The 16765-nt window shown below is 56.2% G+C and overlaps 1 protein-coding gene across 1 annotated transcript in view; it reads right to left on the reverse strand.

The window, feature by feature from the left end:
- Positions 1 to 16765, reverse strand: part of NECTIN1 (nectin cell adhesion molecule 1) — a 65687-nt gene that overhangs the window by 9293 nt on the left and 39629 nt on the right. Inside the window, exons 2-5 of the mRNA XM_074357013.1 lie at positions 6986 to 7336; positions 6138 to 6440; positions 5593 to 5710; positions 3979 to 4130 (exon numbers count right to left, since the gene is read on the reverse strand). Coding sequence (XP_074213114.1) covers positions 3979 to 4130; positions 5593 to 5710; positions 6138 to 6440; positions 6986 to 7336 — 924 coding nt within the window. The remainder of the gene's footprint in view (positions 1 to 3978; positions 4131 to 5592; positions 5711 to 6137; positions 6441 to 6985; positions 7337 to 16765) is intronic.

A 16765-nucleotide genomic window follows, 5' to 3' on the forward strand; every position in this document is an offset into this window, starting at 1 on the left:
CCTGAGGTCAAGCTCTGGGAAGCCCTTCTCCCCATCCTGCAGCTGCAGCAGCTGTGCACCACGGCGGACCAGCAGGCAGGGCCTCCGCAGGCTGGGGGAGAACCGAGACCTCCCAGGGGTGCGGACACAGCTGCCTCCTCACAGGCTCCCCGACGGCCGGGAGCAGGCACGTCCGCCCGGTGCGCCGCCGCGGGCCCCCTCCTGCACGCTCAGCTTGCAGACAGTCACTGCCTGCTTGTCAGTGCACGTTTACACACTCAGAGGCACACACCCGCACTCACAGGCTCACATGCCCGGGCACGTGTGTGTGCCCGGGCATGCACACTCGCAGGCTCACACGCCTCCTCCCGGAAGGACCTCGGAGTCCCACTAACCCTTGGGCTGAAGAACCGGCCTAACAGGCAGACCCCCTGGCCTGCGCCCGCAACGGCACTTCACTGGAAAGGGAAACTGGGACAGACACCCCGCAGCGCTGCGGCCTCCCTGCCCGGCTCCTGGAGTGCCCTGTACACTCTTCTGCAGAAAGCCCCCGCTCCAGGGTCAGTGCAGCCTCACTTGGCCTCTTTGGTCTGGTCAAGGCCATACCCTCGCAGCGCCCCCACCCCCGACTCTCAGCATTGCCCCAGGAGGGAGAAGGGAGGGGAGCCCATGGGTTTGTTTTGTGACTTGGGGGCCAACCCCATGAAACTGCTCCTGGGAGTGGGCTTCTCTGAGGGCCCCAGGCCCCGTGCAAGTGTACACGCAGATTCCGGTGAGCCTGTCTCCTCCGCTTTCTCAGCGGCACGGCCACAGCCTAGGCCTGTTGTTTGCCTCTAGGAAAACCCTCATCGTACATACAGCCCCTAACTGGTCCCCCAGTGCCATCCATCCAGCCTCCCAGGTACTCAGTCTAAACCACCCTCCTGGCCACACTGCTTCTCTGCTGAGAACCCTTCAGAGGCTCCCATGGCCAAGAGAGAGGAAGTCCTGCTTCTTCGGTCCCTGCTCACTCGGCTCCACTCACCCCTCCCTGCCGCCTCCCTCGCTTGGGAACCTCCACCATCCATCACTGCCCCCGACTCATCCTTGTCAGAACAACTCAAAGGCCACCTCCTCTGGGATATAGGACTCCGAGAAGCCTGTGCCAAAGTGTGCCCGTGCAGGCGATGCAGCGTCCCTGTGCATGCGTGCCCTGCACACGCGTGTGTGTCTGGCACGCACCGTGCCGCATGCCCTCTCCCGCCGTGCTCTTCATTTCCCTCTCCAGATGTGCCCAGGGCAAAACTATTAGCCGAATGGATGGCCAAAATAAAAAATTAAATTTTCACTTATCTATCTCATTCAGGCATTCCCTCCAGACCAGCGGGGCTTGGCGCACAGGGCATGGCTGTGCCCCCTGGAGACTAGCCAATGTGGGAGGAAGGCTGCTGGGGCTGGTGGCTGCATGGAAATTGCCCTCGAGTACAAGACCATACAGCTCTGAAAAGGCTCAGGCCGCTGGGCTGAGTCTTCCTGAGGGGGCTGAGAGACCTTCCCGCAGGACGGCCAGCTCAACAGCTCCTGGGCCATCAGTGATTCAGTGGGCATCACGCTTCCCTGGCTCCTAACTGGGCTGTCAACAAGAGTCGCCTTATGCAAGGCCCTTCTCACCACCCACGTGTGCGTCTTTGGTGACCACCCCCGTCCCACTCTGTACTCAGGGAGCACAGGGGGACGAGCTGCTTGCCTCTTCCAGCCCACCTGCCCGCAAGGCCACCTGGGCCTGACCAGAGATCCCACAGAGGGCACCCCTGGAGCAGTCAGGCCCCAGGAGATGGCTCACCTGCACGGCTGGTTTCCCTCCCTTCCTGTCCTCTCGTTTCCCAGCCTGGGCCTGGGCAGTTGCCCCCTTTCCTTCCTCCCTGCTCCTGGACCTGGTGTGACTCCCTGATGAGCAGCCCTGCAGTCACGGTTGCCTGCAACATCCTGAGCTCTGGGAGAAGGGAGGCCCCGACCTTCCTGTCCCGGCCCTGCCTCTGGGGTTGGGCAGCACCACTTAGCCCCGTAAGCCTAGCAGGGCCTCTGGCCGGTTTGCTCCTGCTGGGGAGGAAATCAATGGGAGGTCATTGCTCCTGGGTTTCTTGGCCTCTGCCCCTGATTTCTCAATCAGCAGCTTCCCCAGAGAGCCCGGGTGGTGAAGGGGGATGCAGTGGTGGGATGGGTGGTCCACTGGGGGAAGGCATCCCCAGGCAGGGAGTCCTCGCTGTGTGCCAGGCAGTGGAACACGGGTTTGGTGTGATCATCAGAAGCCTGAGATGAATACGATTATCTCCGTATTACAGACTGGGAAGCTGAGACTCAGAGAGGGGAAGGGCACACAGCCAGGAGGAGCCAGTATGTGAGCACGCTCAGGGCAAGTCTGTGCTGTCCCTCTTGTGACCTGCCTGCCCACAGGTGGTCACGCTCTCTTAGGACCACTGATCTGCCGCAGGGCCCCAGGGCCAGAGCTCAGGCACCTAGGAGGCTCTTACTAAGCTTTGCTCAGACTTTCTCCAGGGGGTGAGAAGTGTGTGGCTCTGGCCTTCCTATCCTTGCTAACCTGTGGGAACCCCCAGACCCTAGCCTGGGGGAGGGGCTGTCTCAGCTTTCCCCAGGCTTCACCTCTTTCATTTCCACTACCTCCACTAGCCTCAGAGCCAAAAGCAGGGAGTTGAATGAAGAAAAGAGCAAATGATGAGTGACTCCACCCTCCCCCCAAACCCTCGTGAGAGTGAGGACAGAACAGCCCGGAGGACAGGCAGATGCAGCCCCTGGACAGCTCTGGGCTGTACTGTCTGCAGCTGTACCTTGAACGTAATGTAACCACAGATGAGGCCTCTCAATTCCGAGAAATAGGCTCAGAGCAAATGACACCTCAGGACTTGGCCAAGCCCTGCACCCGGAGCCCAGGAACCGCTGCCCAGCTTCCTGGGTCCCTGAGTCTGGTGCAGCATCTCCTTGGGGTCACTTTCTGTGCATGACACACACCCTTTGATGTCACTTCCTGTCCATCTCAGTAGCAGCAGTATGACATCACTTCCTGTCCTAGGAGGTTCTTTCAGTCACTTTCTCACCCTGCAACTAGCTCAGGTTCAGGGTTAAACACACCCCAGTTGTGAAGTTGTGATGGTAATTTACCCCTCTATTGGCCTGTTTTGATCTTTCCATTAATGTGATAATGACAGAGTCAACATAGTAATCACAGAATGTGGGCCATTTATGGACAGACTGGTCTGTGCTAGCTACTTGGCCTACATTATGTAAATTTTAACAACAACCTTCAAGGCATGTCATGCTATCCCCATTTTACAGATGAGGGCTTGTCCAGGGTCCCAACTGTCTGACGTTGGGACCCACACTCCTTTCACGTCCCATGCGATGTCTCCCCCAGAACATCCCACCCCTGGTCTCCCTTTGCCTGAGGGGTCAGGTGGCTGCATCTCCCTCCCATCTGCACTGACAGGGGAAAATGCAGGGAGAACAGCGATTCATTGGCAGGGCACACACACCACCATGGCTTGGCTCTATCCTGGCTTCCCCTCCGGTATCCCTGCTTGAGGTAAGCCTCGCCCTCCAGCACATGCGAGTTTCCTGCGGGAGCAGTGCTGGGGGGAGATGAGTGCCTCTTGCAAGCCCACCCCACCAAGTCGGCGTCACACTGTGTGCTCTGGAGGCAGACCCACGGGTGGGCTCTAACCACCCCCCCACCCCCAACAGCACTGCTGTAGATGACAGCACTGACTTCCTCCCTCCTAGAGCCTCCCTCCTGCCCCTCTCGAATGGGAGTCATCCTGTCTCACACACAGCCTGAACACAGGAAAGAGAAAAAGCAAAGCAAGACCAACGGCCAGAGCTCAAGGGAGAACCAGAGAAGCAGGAAGAGACGCAGACTTCCTACAGTGACACAGCCCACAGGTGGGGAACGCTGGCGGCGGAGAAGGTGGTGGGTGGGGAGAGGCAGGGAGGGGTGCAGCTTCCTACCTGTGACATTGACCTCCACCTGGCCCGAGCGGGTGCCGATGGGGTTGGTGGCCTCACAGATGTAGGTTCCTGCCAGGCTGTAGTTGATCGGTCCTCTGAAGAAGAGAGTTCTGTTCTGGGCCTCCACGCCCTTGGGGAGGGAGCCATTCAGCCTGTGGGCATTGGGAGAAAAGGCAGAGGGTTATGACTCTCTAGACCCAAGAAGCTGCCCCTGTGTTACCCACCCAACTCCAAGTCCTCTAGCCCTCTGGCTGAGTTTAATAGGCAGGGTTGGTCTTGGAAGGAGCAAAAACAATGAAACAACAATAATCTCTTGCATTTGGCAGTTTTGTATTACTCAGTGTTCCATATTTGATCATCACAGTACTGAGATGTAGGCAGGACAGGTAGATTCTGGCCCCACTTAACAGATGAGAAACGAGGTTCAAGGCCAGGGAAACACAGTCAGTGACAAGTGGAGGTCTAGCCAGATCTTTGGACTCCTGGCACAGTGCTCTTTCTACTAGTCATGGTTCCTGGCAGTTGGTCCTTGGTTTCCCAGGTAATGAGTTAATAATCAGGGGTCCTAACCCCAGATCTATTGAAGCTGCATCACTGGGGTCATGGCCTGGAATTTTAACAAGCTACTCAAATAAGGAGATGTGACCTACGTTTAGTAATTGGGTTCCATTTCACTGTCTCATTTTCTTGCTGGGCATGTCACAGGCCTTTTCGTGTGGGAGGACATCCTAGAACACAGGGGAGGACCCTCTTCCTTCTTCCTGATCCTCGATGCCACAAAGCTATTATTCTGTTGGACCTAGCAGCTCCTTGGTCCACAGAGCTGATATTGGCAAGCAGGCCCTGCCCTCTCGCACCTTCGCAAAAGCACCTTGTTCAGGAAATGGATGGTAACAAATAGCTAGGGTGTGCCTGTGCCCTCTACTTCCTGGAAAAGGAATGGAGACACAGTCTGGGCAGCTGTCTTCTGCCACTCGTGTCAACCTGCTTCTTGGCTTCCCCATGCCCATCTTTCTGTGTGCTCCATCTAGCTCTTCTCTAGGAATAATCTTGGCTCAGGGCATCAGAGCTGGCTGGAGGGGGAGACTGGACCCTCTGAGGTCCAGGCTGGAAGACTGGGAGCCAAGGATGGGATAATGGGAAATGGGGTGAGCACTCCATGAACATGCATTCTAGCTGACTGCTGCCTCCTCCCTGACAATCTGGAGGTGCTAGAGAGAAGGAGTAGGAACAAAGAAAGATCTAGGATGCTCCAGAAAGCCAGCTTCCCTGGGGACACCTTGATAAAAATAAATACTGGGGGCTGGGGTGGGAGTGATTCAGACTGAATCACCAAAGAATGACAAAATTCTTTATTAGGGAGGAGAAAGAAGGCAGATCACGAGGGAAGCCCCCGCTGGCAGAATGGTTTGTTCCACTGACCCTGATGCTGTCAAATATGGGGGTATATGTGTGTGTGTGGGGTCTCTTGTGCCACGTCCCCTTCTCACTGAGAAATCTGAGCCTAGACCCTTGTCTCCTCCCTGCCTAAGGCTCCTAGAGGTGGGGTGGGTGGGCCTCCCTGTAACTAGCAAGGTACCTTGCAAGGTGACCGGCCAGTCCCGCAGAACTTACGTGGTCCAGTGGTACTCGGTGGCTGGGGGGTTGGCATCAGCCTTGCACGTGAGCTTAACATCCATCCTCTGCAGGTACCAGTTCCCATCAAACCCCTCGATGGTCACCTCAGGCTCATCTGTGGGGCAAGAAATGATGTTTGAAAAGGGTAAGGTCAGGAGAGCAGGACTTGGGAGCTTCAGATGGGGAAAGGCTGGAAGGGACAGTGACATGGAAATAGCTGGAAGAGGGGGAGGAGTGAGAGGGAGGGTGGAGGTCATGGACCCTCAGAGCAGAAGCAGCAGGGGAATGAGGGAGGAGGAGAGAGAGGATGGGCAAAGGGAGGAGATGGGGGAAGAGAGGAGGGTTGGACAAAGTACCCTCAGAAAGAGAAAGGGAGGAGGAAGGAAAAGAGGGGAGGAGGAAAGATAAGGGGGTGAGGGACAGAGTGGGTGGGGAGAGTGACAAGAGGTGAGAAGCAAAGGAGGAGGTACTGGTGAGGATGGGGACAGTGGCGCCTGCCCCAGGAGGCCCAGCCCTGCCCATCGACACTCTGCTCCGCTCACACTGCACGTTGAGGGTGAGGCTTTCCCGGAAGCGGTCCATGTGGTAGTTGACAATGCAGGCCAGGGACTGCTGGTGGGCTTCCCGGCTGGGCACCAGGCGGTAGCGGCTGATGACGGTCACCGTGCCATTGGGGTTCCGGATCTCCTGGTACTCTGCCTCGCCCTTCAGCCGTGTTTCCCAGGACACCACACTGGGAGGCTTCCCATTGGCCGAGGTGCAGGTGGCCACTAGGACCTTGTCATCTTGCCCCTTCTTGGCTCGAAGCACTGCCTGGGTGCCCTCTATCCAGTTGGTGGGTTTGGCTGTTGGGAACCAGAAAGCACGATGGGTCCGGCTCTGTTGCCTCATCAAAGATGCACAGGCCCCAGAGGGTACGCACCTGCCAGGCCTTGCTTCCGGTCACCTGAGCATCCCTGCCTCTCAGCTGTGCTTTACCAACACGCTCCCAGTGCTTCTCACAGGGACCTCTTCGTGTCTAACCCACGGCCTTCCTGCTCTACTCTTTGTAGCCCCTTTTGTCAGGTGGCAGCCCTCCTGGAGTCTTGGTATGCTCTAGGCACACGACTCAAGTGGCTCTTTCCCTTACCGTGGTGTCTGCCTGCTTCCTGGCCCCCCCCGAAAGTGCCCCATGGTGGGGCTCCGACCTGAACACGGATCCTCAGTTCTGTCCGCAGCTAAGGCCTAGCCCCTAGTGAACTGGGACAGTCTCACTAGAAGGGACTGGAAATGCCACACCCAGACCATAGGCGCATGCCAACCTAAGGAGAGCATCCCGGGCCACTGAGGATGCCAAGCCTCCAGGCCACAGGCCTCACCCAAGCAGAGGGGCGCGGTCAGGTCAGCTTACCCATCACAGTGAGATTGAGCTGGCTCTCTCGATTGCCGGCAGGGAAGGTGGCAAACTCGCAGATGTAGACGCCCTCGTCCTCCAGCTCCAGGCGGGAGAGGCGGATGGTGCCGTCGGTGAAGGAGGGCCGCAGGAACTCCACGCGCTCGCGGTAAGGGGCCAGCACTGAGACGCCCATGGCGGGGTTGTAGATGGCCACGTTCTGCTTGGAGCCGTTGGTGGCCTTCTGCCACGTGACCTGGGTGATCTTGACGCCAGGCAATGGGTTGGCAAAGCTGCAGTGCAGCACCACGTCCGTGCCGATGAAGCCATACATGGAGTCGTTCACCTGGACCACCTGGCTGTGGGCACCTGGTCAGGGGAGATGGCAGAGGTGGTCAGGGACAGCCACGGCCCCCAGCCCAACTCCCTGCGCACTGTTTTCTAGCAATCATTATTTAAAAAATTCTGACTATAAAAAGAATAATTGCTTATTAGAGAAACACTGTGAGCGATACTGGAAAATGGAAGGAAATGGAAGCAACCTGTGATCCCACCACTCGGACGTATCATTGATGACCTTACAGGAAGCATCCCCTGTGACAGTTTTCTCTGCATATCTAGGTAACGACCTTTTTTTTTTTTCTTTTAATAGAATCAGAATGCACCTGTACATATGGTTCCATAGCTGCCTTTCCACTTAGTGATATGTTATCAAGGTAGTCAATATCCTTTTTGATGAGGAGGGTGGAACAAGCTGCTTTTTGAGCAGAGGCCCAGCATCTGCACCCTCCTGGGCCTCAGTTCCCTCATCTGATAAACGAAGTGGATAATCCAGTCCTTGCTACCTCGCAGGTTGCTAGGAGAACCAAGTGGTGTGATGGATGAGAAAGCGTCAGGAGGCAGGAAGCACTGTGTGAGCTCTGGGGCCCACAGTGAGTGGCCGTCATTATGGCTACCCCCACTGCCTTCTCCCTCAGGAAGGGCTGAGTGCCTAGGCCCTGGGGTGCGCTGGCTCGGCCCCTCTCACCCGACCAGAGAGCAGTAGGCGCTGCATGAGGCTCCGCCCCCTCTGGCTCCTGCTTGCCTTCACAATCAAGTCTGGAGGTCTGAACTTGGCATTCAACGTCCTTGTCAACCAGGCCCTGCCTTTTTGTCCACATCTCTCCATACATGAGGCCTTCCAAACCCCATCAGCTTGGGCCCCTCCTTGGAACACGCCATGTTTCTGTGTCTCCTGCTTCCCTCCTCCCACGTATGTCCCACTTGCTAAGTCTGTTATCGGCACCTGAGTCACGTCAACGAGTGATTCAGTCCCAGCCTCCCGGGAGCCCAGAGCCTGTGGATGCTACACTCCTGCTCCTGCGGTTCCCTAGAAGGCCCCGAAGACCCTTCCCCTTCTCCACTATGGCTATCCCACTCCAGCTGACTCCTTTGGGAAGCTTCCCTGATCCTCCCAACTCGATTACAGCTCCTTTCTGCCTGGGAATGTGGCTGCTCACACCTCTGACTTCTCCACCAGATGGTGAGCTCCTCCGGAGCAGCATCCGTGTCTTGCCCATTGCTGCATCCCCAGCGCCCAGCCCAGCATCTGGCATAGTAGGTGCTCAGTGAATGCTCATGGCCAGACACATGGCAGTAACGCCGTGAGAGGGGAGCTTTGCAAGGAGGCTGTGATCAGCGGCATCAAATGAATGAATACATTCCTAGTTTCCCTACTGATTTTGCTTTATTCCATCCAGAATGGCTTTTGTTTGAACTTTTCCTTAACCCTGAACTTGGCTCAGCTTCTTAACTGGGGGCGGCCACCCCCTCCAGTGTGTTCACTCCTGAGCTCTGTCCTCGGCCATTCCTTGAAAACTTACTTCACTCAGTTCATTTGTTGGACACCATCAATAAAATCAATGCCAGGCTGTGGACTGACCCAGAGGCAGGGGGATGGCCTGAATGGTACCCCCAAGGGAGTGGAGACTCGGGGCTCACACTTCCCTCTGTGTGATGGGATGGGAGCAGGCAGACTCCTCTGAAGGCACCAAAGACCATGGTCAGTGAAGTGTGCTGCCCTCCACTCCTCCCCTCAAAAGGTACAGGCCGGGTCTCTCCAGGTCACTGCAGTATCCCCTGTGTTTGGCACACAGTAGGCACTCAAGAAATGCTTGCTGTAAAAATGTATCTTTGGTCCTCCAAGCCAGGCCCTCGCTTTGCTTGGAAAGCTTCCCTGATGCTCCCTCCTCCTTTACGCCCATTCACATCCACATAGCCCTCCCACCTGGGGTATCCCCACCCCACCCCTGCTGTCCCCTTGGCTGGTCTGTGGGGTTCAGACGTGTCCCCGGCAGAGAACACTGTGGGCTGGTAGAAGAACCATGGAGGAGGCACCCAGCAGGGAGACATGGGGCTGGGGGGAGGTTCTAGTCCGGCTCTGTCTTGAGTTCATCTTGGCACCTTAGCTGGTCACTTCCCCTTCCTGAGCCCTACTGTCTTCCCCTGTAAAACAGCAGGCTGGACTCCCCAGTCTCAAAGGTCCCTTCTGGCCCTAACTGTCTGATTCCCTGAACTGTGGCCCAGCCCAGCTGGGGCCCCACCCCAGAGACAGTCCCACAGTGAAGTCAGTGGGCCAGTCAGCCCAGTACTCCTGCTGACTGGCCAGCTGGCAAGCACTAGACCCTAGGCCTCCCAGCAGGATATGTGGGTGCTCCTCCCTCCCCATGAGCCTCTACTCACCAAGCCTGCTGGAGGCTGCCCAGCAGCTGAGATAATATGGGTATAATTGGGGAACTTTCAGCACACAAAGCCAGGAACAGGAAAAGCCAGTTGGGAGGGCTGGGGCCACAGGCAGGGGGTGAGGGGAGGAGGGGTGTGGGCACCGGGATCCATCTTGGGATGGGTGCCAGGGCATGGTGGGTCCTACAGTGGGCCGCAGCCCCCTGAGTCTGCCTTGACCCCATCTCCTCTCACCCACCCTTGGGGTGTGGGGACAGGCGGGGTTCAGTGCCTGGCTCACAGGCTGACTCTCATTCGCCACGTTCTCAGCAGTGACCTCACCCTGCAGCACTGTGAGAGCCAGGAGGGGAGACGGCTGATAGTGGCCCAGGGGTGGGGAGGGGAGGCTGCTGCAAGGGGTTCAGGCACCCAAGAGACCCCCTCTCATCCATCAGTGCCTCTGCAGGCCGGGCTGGCCCTCCCCACCCCACGTCTGTTTGGGGACTCAGACTGCTCTCTCCTGTCTGGTATGGCTCCCCCAGAAGCAACCCTATCGGGGGCAGGGCTGTGAGGAAGGTGCCTGGGTGTCCGCTCGCTGCACACCAGGTGGGTTCCCCAGGCCCTTGCCCCCTCTGCCCCAGTGAGGAGTCGAGGGTGCGGGGGGCGGGAGGGAGCAGGCGGGCTCGTCCTGACACGGCCTCACTGCCCACAGCCCACTGGTAGCCTTGTCCACTGTTTTCACTGGAAGCATCTTTGCCATAAACGTTTTTGCTGCATAACTTACTGGCCGTAGGCAATTTTGCCGAAAAAGATAAAATAATAAAAAATAAAATAGGGGCATTAAAAAGGACATCATGGAACGGGAGAAATGAATAACTAAATTAAAAACACTTCATTTCGAAATACAAAATATTTGAATTTAAGATGTGTGTAGATTCACGGCAATTCAGTGCGAAGGACTGATTTTATTTTGTAGGTTGTACTTGAAGCAGGAAGCGCTTGTCTTCCAAGTCTTTTGTTCATAATATTTTATACATTTTTTTTCTTGTTGATTTGTCTCCTCATCTGGCATCAAACTTTTTCTTTTTTGCTAAAATTTCTTCCTTTATTAAGAGAGGTATCAGTTTCCAAACACCAGGATGCGTGACTGTAACTGAACTTTGTGTTGTGAAAGCGTCCACTCCGTTGTGTGTTCTTGGCACATTGTCCCATGTTCTTTGATAGACTTTCCAAAATTCTGTGGGAAACCTGGAAGCAACTCTGTGCCTTCAAGGCCCTTGTTTTCTTTCTCCTCCAGTGTAGCGTGTGTTTGAAAATACAAAACCAACTCTTGGAGCAAATCGTCGTCTTCTGTCAGCTTGATAAAGTCATCAGTAATGTCGCTAACTGGAAGAGACCCTCGTGCATCTCAACCAGTTGAAACCAAACTGTCAAACCAAACCGTCAACCAGTTTTTTTTTTATCTTTCACAGTGAAACTGCCTCATGGCCAATCAGTTATGCAGCAAAATGTTTGCATTAAAAATGCTTTGGGTGAAAGTACCTAGAACCGCTGTCCGTAGGGCCAGGGGAGGGGACCCTGGGGGCTGGGTGTAAGGCAACGTTTGTAGTATGGGGTTCGGGGGTCATTGAGGGTGGGGACCTCAGAGTTGTGGAATTGGGAGGGGCTGGGAAGACTGACAAGGTCTGAAGACTCTCCCTTACCCCTCCCCCTACACCAGGCTTAGGGACCCAGAATCCAACACACCTGACTTGGTCTGAGGATGCTGGGTGGAGGAGAATGTCCTTTAGACTGGGCAGATTGGGAGGCTTTCAGAGAGGGGGGCACACCCCACCCTAGCAACTCTCACAGGCAGGTCAGTAGACTGCAGTCAGTGAGAGAGCACGGCTCACCATGGAAAAGGGAAACAAGGGGCTGGATGGGGGCAGGGACCCAGGACAGGGCACTCCTCTGTGGAGGAAGAGATGGATCGTACGTTCCCCCTGGAAGGCCTGGGAGAAGGGGCGGGCAGCAGGGGGAGGCCCCTTAGAGACCACACAGCCCCTCTCCTCGGCCGGTCTAAGCTTTTCCACCAAGCACTCCAGCACCAACAGCCGGAAAACTGATGCTTGTGTCTCCCCTACGTTGCCCAAGCAACCTTCCTGTCACCGTCCCCACCAGGCAGTATGGTGGGTTTGCATTCCTTCTCTATCTCTTATGAATTAACCTCTCTGTGGCTCAGCTTGCACTCAGGTTGCACATCTGTAAAATGGGGATTACGGTAATACCTACCCCATAAAATTGTTGTAATGATTAAATGAGTACATGTGAAACTTAGAGGACAGCACTTAATGCAAAATTAAATGCTCAGTATATGTTCATTGCTATCATCATCATCACTATTATCATCACCACCACCGTCACCATCATCACCACCATCATCATCATCATCATCACCACCATCGCCACCACCATCACCACCATCATTACCACCATCATCATCTTCTCTCATTTATGAAGCAGTAGGCCTCCCTCCCTGGAACTTCATTCAACAAATATTTATCAAGCATCTACCCAGTACCTAGGCACTGTACTGGATACTCCTAGCCCCCCTCTTCCGGGAAGCCCTTCTGGACTCTCTTCACCTCCTACTTAGCTGACACCTCTATTCATTGCCCAACTGCAGATAACACAAATCTGTACCCCTTTCTTTCCTCTTTCCTAGCATGCATGTCTAGTGTAATTTCTGTTGTGTCCCTCTATCTCCCAACAGATTGCAAGTCCCCATGGGAGAAGGAAGGAGCAGGCTTGCCTTGGGTTGAACTGATCATGTCATGGCTGATGCTGGATCCAGGGCTTGGAGAGTACCCTGCAGACTCTCCAGTTCCCCAAGCAGCTAGGGCTGGTCTACAGGAGATACATATCTTCTTCCTCACAGGCTTCCTCTTATGTGAGAAGCAGAGGCTGCCCTAGATGTGGGAGCCAGGACCACCAAAATGGTAGCACCATGGAGCTCAATGGACTATGCAAGCCATCATTTTACAAAGGAGACCAAGGCCAAGAGCAGTTGGATCAATTGTTCAGGGACACAGAACAGCAGCGCCCAGCCCAGTCCTCTTCCCACCCTGCCATAAAAATAGACTCAGGTTCTCAATCTAACTCCGCAGGGCTTCATTCTGGGTGGTATCCCTCCTGCAATGTAATCTAAGCGCCATCAAGCGCCGTCATTGCTTCTTTTGAGAAATAGCACCTGTTATGATACTGTGGCCACAGTGTCCTGAGGCCACCCTGCCCTGGGCTTGGCGGGCACAGGGGTCAAGGAGCTGGAGTCCAGCGAATGGTGCTAGGTCTGAAATGGACTTTTGGGAGCCCAAGTCGGGGGCACCCATAGGAGGCTGCTCTGGGCAGAGCAGGAAAGAGCCAGAGAGGTAGGGAATGAGGGTGGAGAGACTCACAGGAACCTGTGTCCTTGGCAGAGCGGTTCTTGCATCCCAGGGTATCAAAGGATAAGCCTGTTCCTTCTGGCCTCAAGCACTGCCTGTCTCTCCCTGACCACTCTATGAGCTCCAGGGCCTGGGGCCCAGGTGCCTGGGGCCTGTGCACAAATGCCTCAGTTTCCCCACTGGTGCTGGGATTGGGCAGTTCAGGCTGCCTTCGTGGCTTCTCAGAAGTGCTGAGCCAACAAGGCAGGCGTCGGGCCGGCCCCCTGAGACGTCACAGACCTGCAAAAGCCCCAGCTCAGCAACAAAACACAAAGGCTCCTCAGTTGTGGCCGACAAACCTGCTCCCCAGGGCCCTGCCCTCCTGCCATCGAACTAATCTGAGGCTGGGGCCACGGGTTCCCACGCATCGGGGTGTGGCCCAGGGAGGGGGGGTGCTCTCCTCCTCATACCCACCCCAACCAGTTTCTCTTCCCAACCTTTGAAACCTCAGACCCCCTTCTCCCTAGCGAAGCAGCCTAGGACTGGGCCCATGTAGTGGATGAAAGCGAGGACTGGGGAATTCAGGGCTCTCTGGCCTAGGCCTCTTCTTTCTCTGTGCCCTACTCCTTTCCTGAGATTCTGCCCGGGTGCCCTCAGTTGCATGGGCAGAAATGGCAGGCCTGACCTGGAGGAAAGTGGAAACACACTGGGTAAGGGGCACTGGGCCCCCCAACGAGGGCCTCCCTGAAACCAACATCCTTTAGGATCCATCTCTAGGGCTTTCCAGGGATGCTCCCCTGCTCCCTGCCCTGGAACTGGCAGAAAGGAACAGGATATCCGTATCCTTAGCTAAGTGCTAAGTGGGAATGACTCACCCACTGTGGGGGGGGAGGGGAGAGGGCCTCCAGACGAAACTCTGCTGAGTCAGCACAGTGACCTAAAGGTTATAGGTCCCCACCTCCCAGCGCAGCTACTTCTCTGAATGTCAACTCCCAGGGCTGGCTGGCTCCTCACTTTCTGATGCCAAGACCCAGCCACCTGGGGGACAGGCTGGTGAGGTAGAAGGGTGAGATTCAGAGGGAATCTCCTTTCTAGGCTCCCCTCCTCTGGGAAGGTTTTGCCAATCAGTGTCACCTGGACCCAATCTTTCTGCCAGCAAGAACCCACGTGAGCAGGAGGGCGCTCACTGAAGTCCTTTGCTCTTGTCCTGTCTTGTATCTACGCCCTGGGCACGTTTGCCTGTTAGTCCAGGAGCTCCCCAAGTGACCAGGCTGCACCTCCAGCATCCAGCCTCCAGCCTCCCCTTCACACCCAGGATGGGGTCCAGGGTGAACCAGGGCAGAAGGCTCAGTCAGGAAACAGAGAAATGATATCCCTAGCCACCCCTGCCTGGGGCTGGGCATGGTGGGAAGGTGTGAGAGACAAGTCTAGGCTGAGTTCCCCTGCCCTGCAAGGATGTTAGCTCAACACTAACGCTTCCCTGGCCTCCGGCAATGCAGGGGCTTTGCATGGTGGGAGTGGGCCCTGGGGGATTCTCTCTGGGAGCAGTGCCTGCTGGGATGGCCCCAGGTGCCTTGGGGCCTTGAGTCCCCTCCACGTCCACCTTGCCAGCAGAGGTGATAACATCCCGTGATCCCACAGTCAGGGGCTAATTGCTACTGTGCAAACCCAGGCGCCTCCGCCCCTCATTTGGGGTCACAGAAACTGCCGATGTTTTCCTCTTGGCTGATGCACAGCCCCCCCAACTCCCCACATGGAGCTGGTTAATGATGGGCTGTGGGGCTGGCGCCCGGCGCCTTGGGCGGATGAGCACAGTGCGTGGGAGACGAGGGGGCGCGGCAGCCTGGGAAAAGCCCCAGCAGGAGCCGGAGTGGGAACCCAGGAGCTTCCCGACAGGCTGGGTCGGCCTTGCTCTCCGACAGCTAGGAAGCCCCGGGGTAGTGGTGGCGGAGGGGCTGCTCTGGCAAGTCCTATCTTTCTGAACCCCAGCGGGACAGGTTGGGGGACAGGGATGAATCAGGGACCTGAGTTTGCCTTCTCTCACTGAGGAGCCAGTGACCAGGGACACCTGGACTGCTCTACAGGCCTGTATCATGCCAGCCGCTCAGCCCCAAAGCCCAGGGCAGGGCTCGTCCTGAGCAGCTCCTGATTCCACTGGGCTTCCCGGGAAGAGGGAGCCTCTCTGGGCTCTGCCCCTCTCCATCTCCAGCTTCACCTCCCGGTTCTCTCTGTACTGCTCATCTCATACCTGCCTCCTTTCCTCCGGCCAGGTGGTGGGGAGGGAGGGTACCTACTGGAAATTGGAAGAAGTGGGCTCTGGTCCTCACTACTTGGTCGCTTTTTTTCTGTATGGACTTAGGTAGGACAGTTTGCTTCTGTGACTTTAGTTTCCTGTTCTGTAAAACGAGCGTTGGACCTGTGACCCTGGAAGATTAGACTGTGGATGTCACCCGTCCAGCACTCTGCCCCTGCTCTGCGCTTTCCCTGGATCAGCCTCTGGAACTTTTCTACGAAGTGGCTGTTCTACCTCTGCATACTGACCAGCTCCTCCAAGAAGACCTCCCAGATTGATTAAGTGCAGGGCCAGGAAAATGCAGGCTGCACGACAGCAGAGCCGGGGTGCACAGGGCTCTACCACGGCCACATGATGACCAAGTGCAGCTGATGCTAGCTGCTAAATGCTTTTGAATTCATCTTTGTTCTCCTTTCCCACTGGCCCCAATCCAGACTCCTTCTAAGCACTCCCCACCCCCAACCAGCTCAGCCCCTTCCCTGTCCCCCCCACCTCCAGCAGAGTCTCACTTCCTTATTTTCTCAACATTCCTGGGCTGGGACCAACCCAGTTAGGTAAATCCCAACCCTCTTCCTTTGATCCCAGCACCTACCATCTCATCCCTGCCCCCCTACCCCTGGCCCCTTCTTCTCCCAAGCCTTGCCCCTGGTACAGGCTACAGTCACCTCTTACCTAGTCTACTGTACGAATGCCAAGTATACATACCTGCCTCCAGGATTCCCCCTCTGACCCATTCTCTGCTTTCTAAAATATAAATCATTCCCTATTTAATATCCTTCCATGGCTTCCTGAAGCCCTCAGGATCAAGTCCAAAGTCCTTTTGGGCTTTGGACCTCATCTCAGGCATCCCAGCCTTCAGCCACCTCCTCCCGCTCCCATCTCTCCCCTGCCACATGGGACAAGACCACCAGTTCCCTGCCCTGCTACTCTCTCCTCTAAAAACACATACCCTACTACCTGCCCCAGTCCTCTTCATCCTTCCCAATGACCTTAGCCTTGACTTTAGGGGAGGTTTCCCCCCGTTTCCTCCACTATGAGTGAGGTGTTCCTCCACCCTGAGGGCCCCGGTACCCAGCATACACCTGTCATAGCATTTGCCCTACTGAGTGGAAAGACCAGGACTTCAGCCCAGTGCCTGGCATACAGTAAACGTCAGGGGGCCCCAAATGATTGGTGGGGAAGGCTGTGAGCCAGCTGGGGTCCCAGGCCAGGGTCAGCCATTTCTCAGGTCTGTCGGCAGCTTCCTGGAAATTGCCAAGGAGCGGGGTCATACAGGCAGACACAGCCCGGTGTGGGCAGGTAGGGCTGGAGGACGGAGACAGAAGCTGAGGCCTCACCCCTGCACGGAAGGGAAGCAGGTCAGGCCTGAATCTCCTCCTTTTGATGGAAACAGGAAGCGACACC

This window comes from Camelus bactrianus, chromosome 33, assembly GCF_048773025.1.
Source record: "Camelus bactrianus isolate YW-2024 breed Bactrian camel chromosome 33, ASM4877302v1, whole genome shotgun sequence".
NCBI classification, from domain to species: domain Eukaryota; kingdom Metazoa; phylum Chordata; class Mammalia; order Artiodactyla; family Camelidae; genus Camelus; species Camelus bactrianus.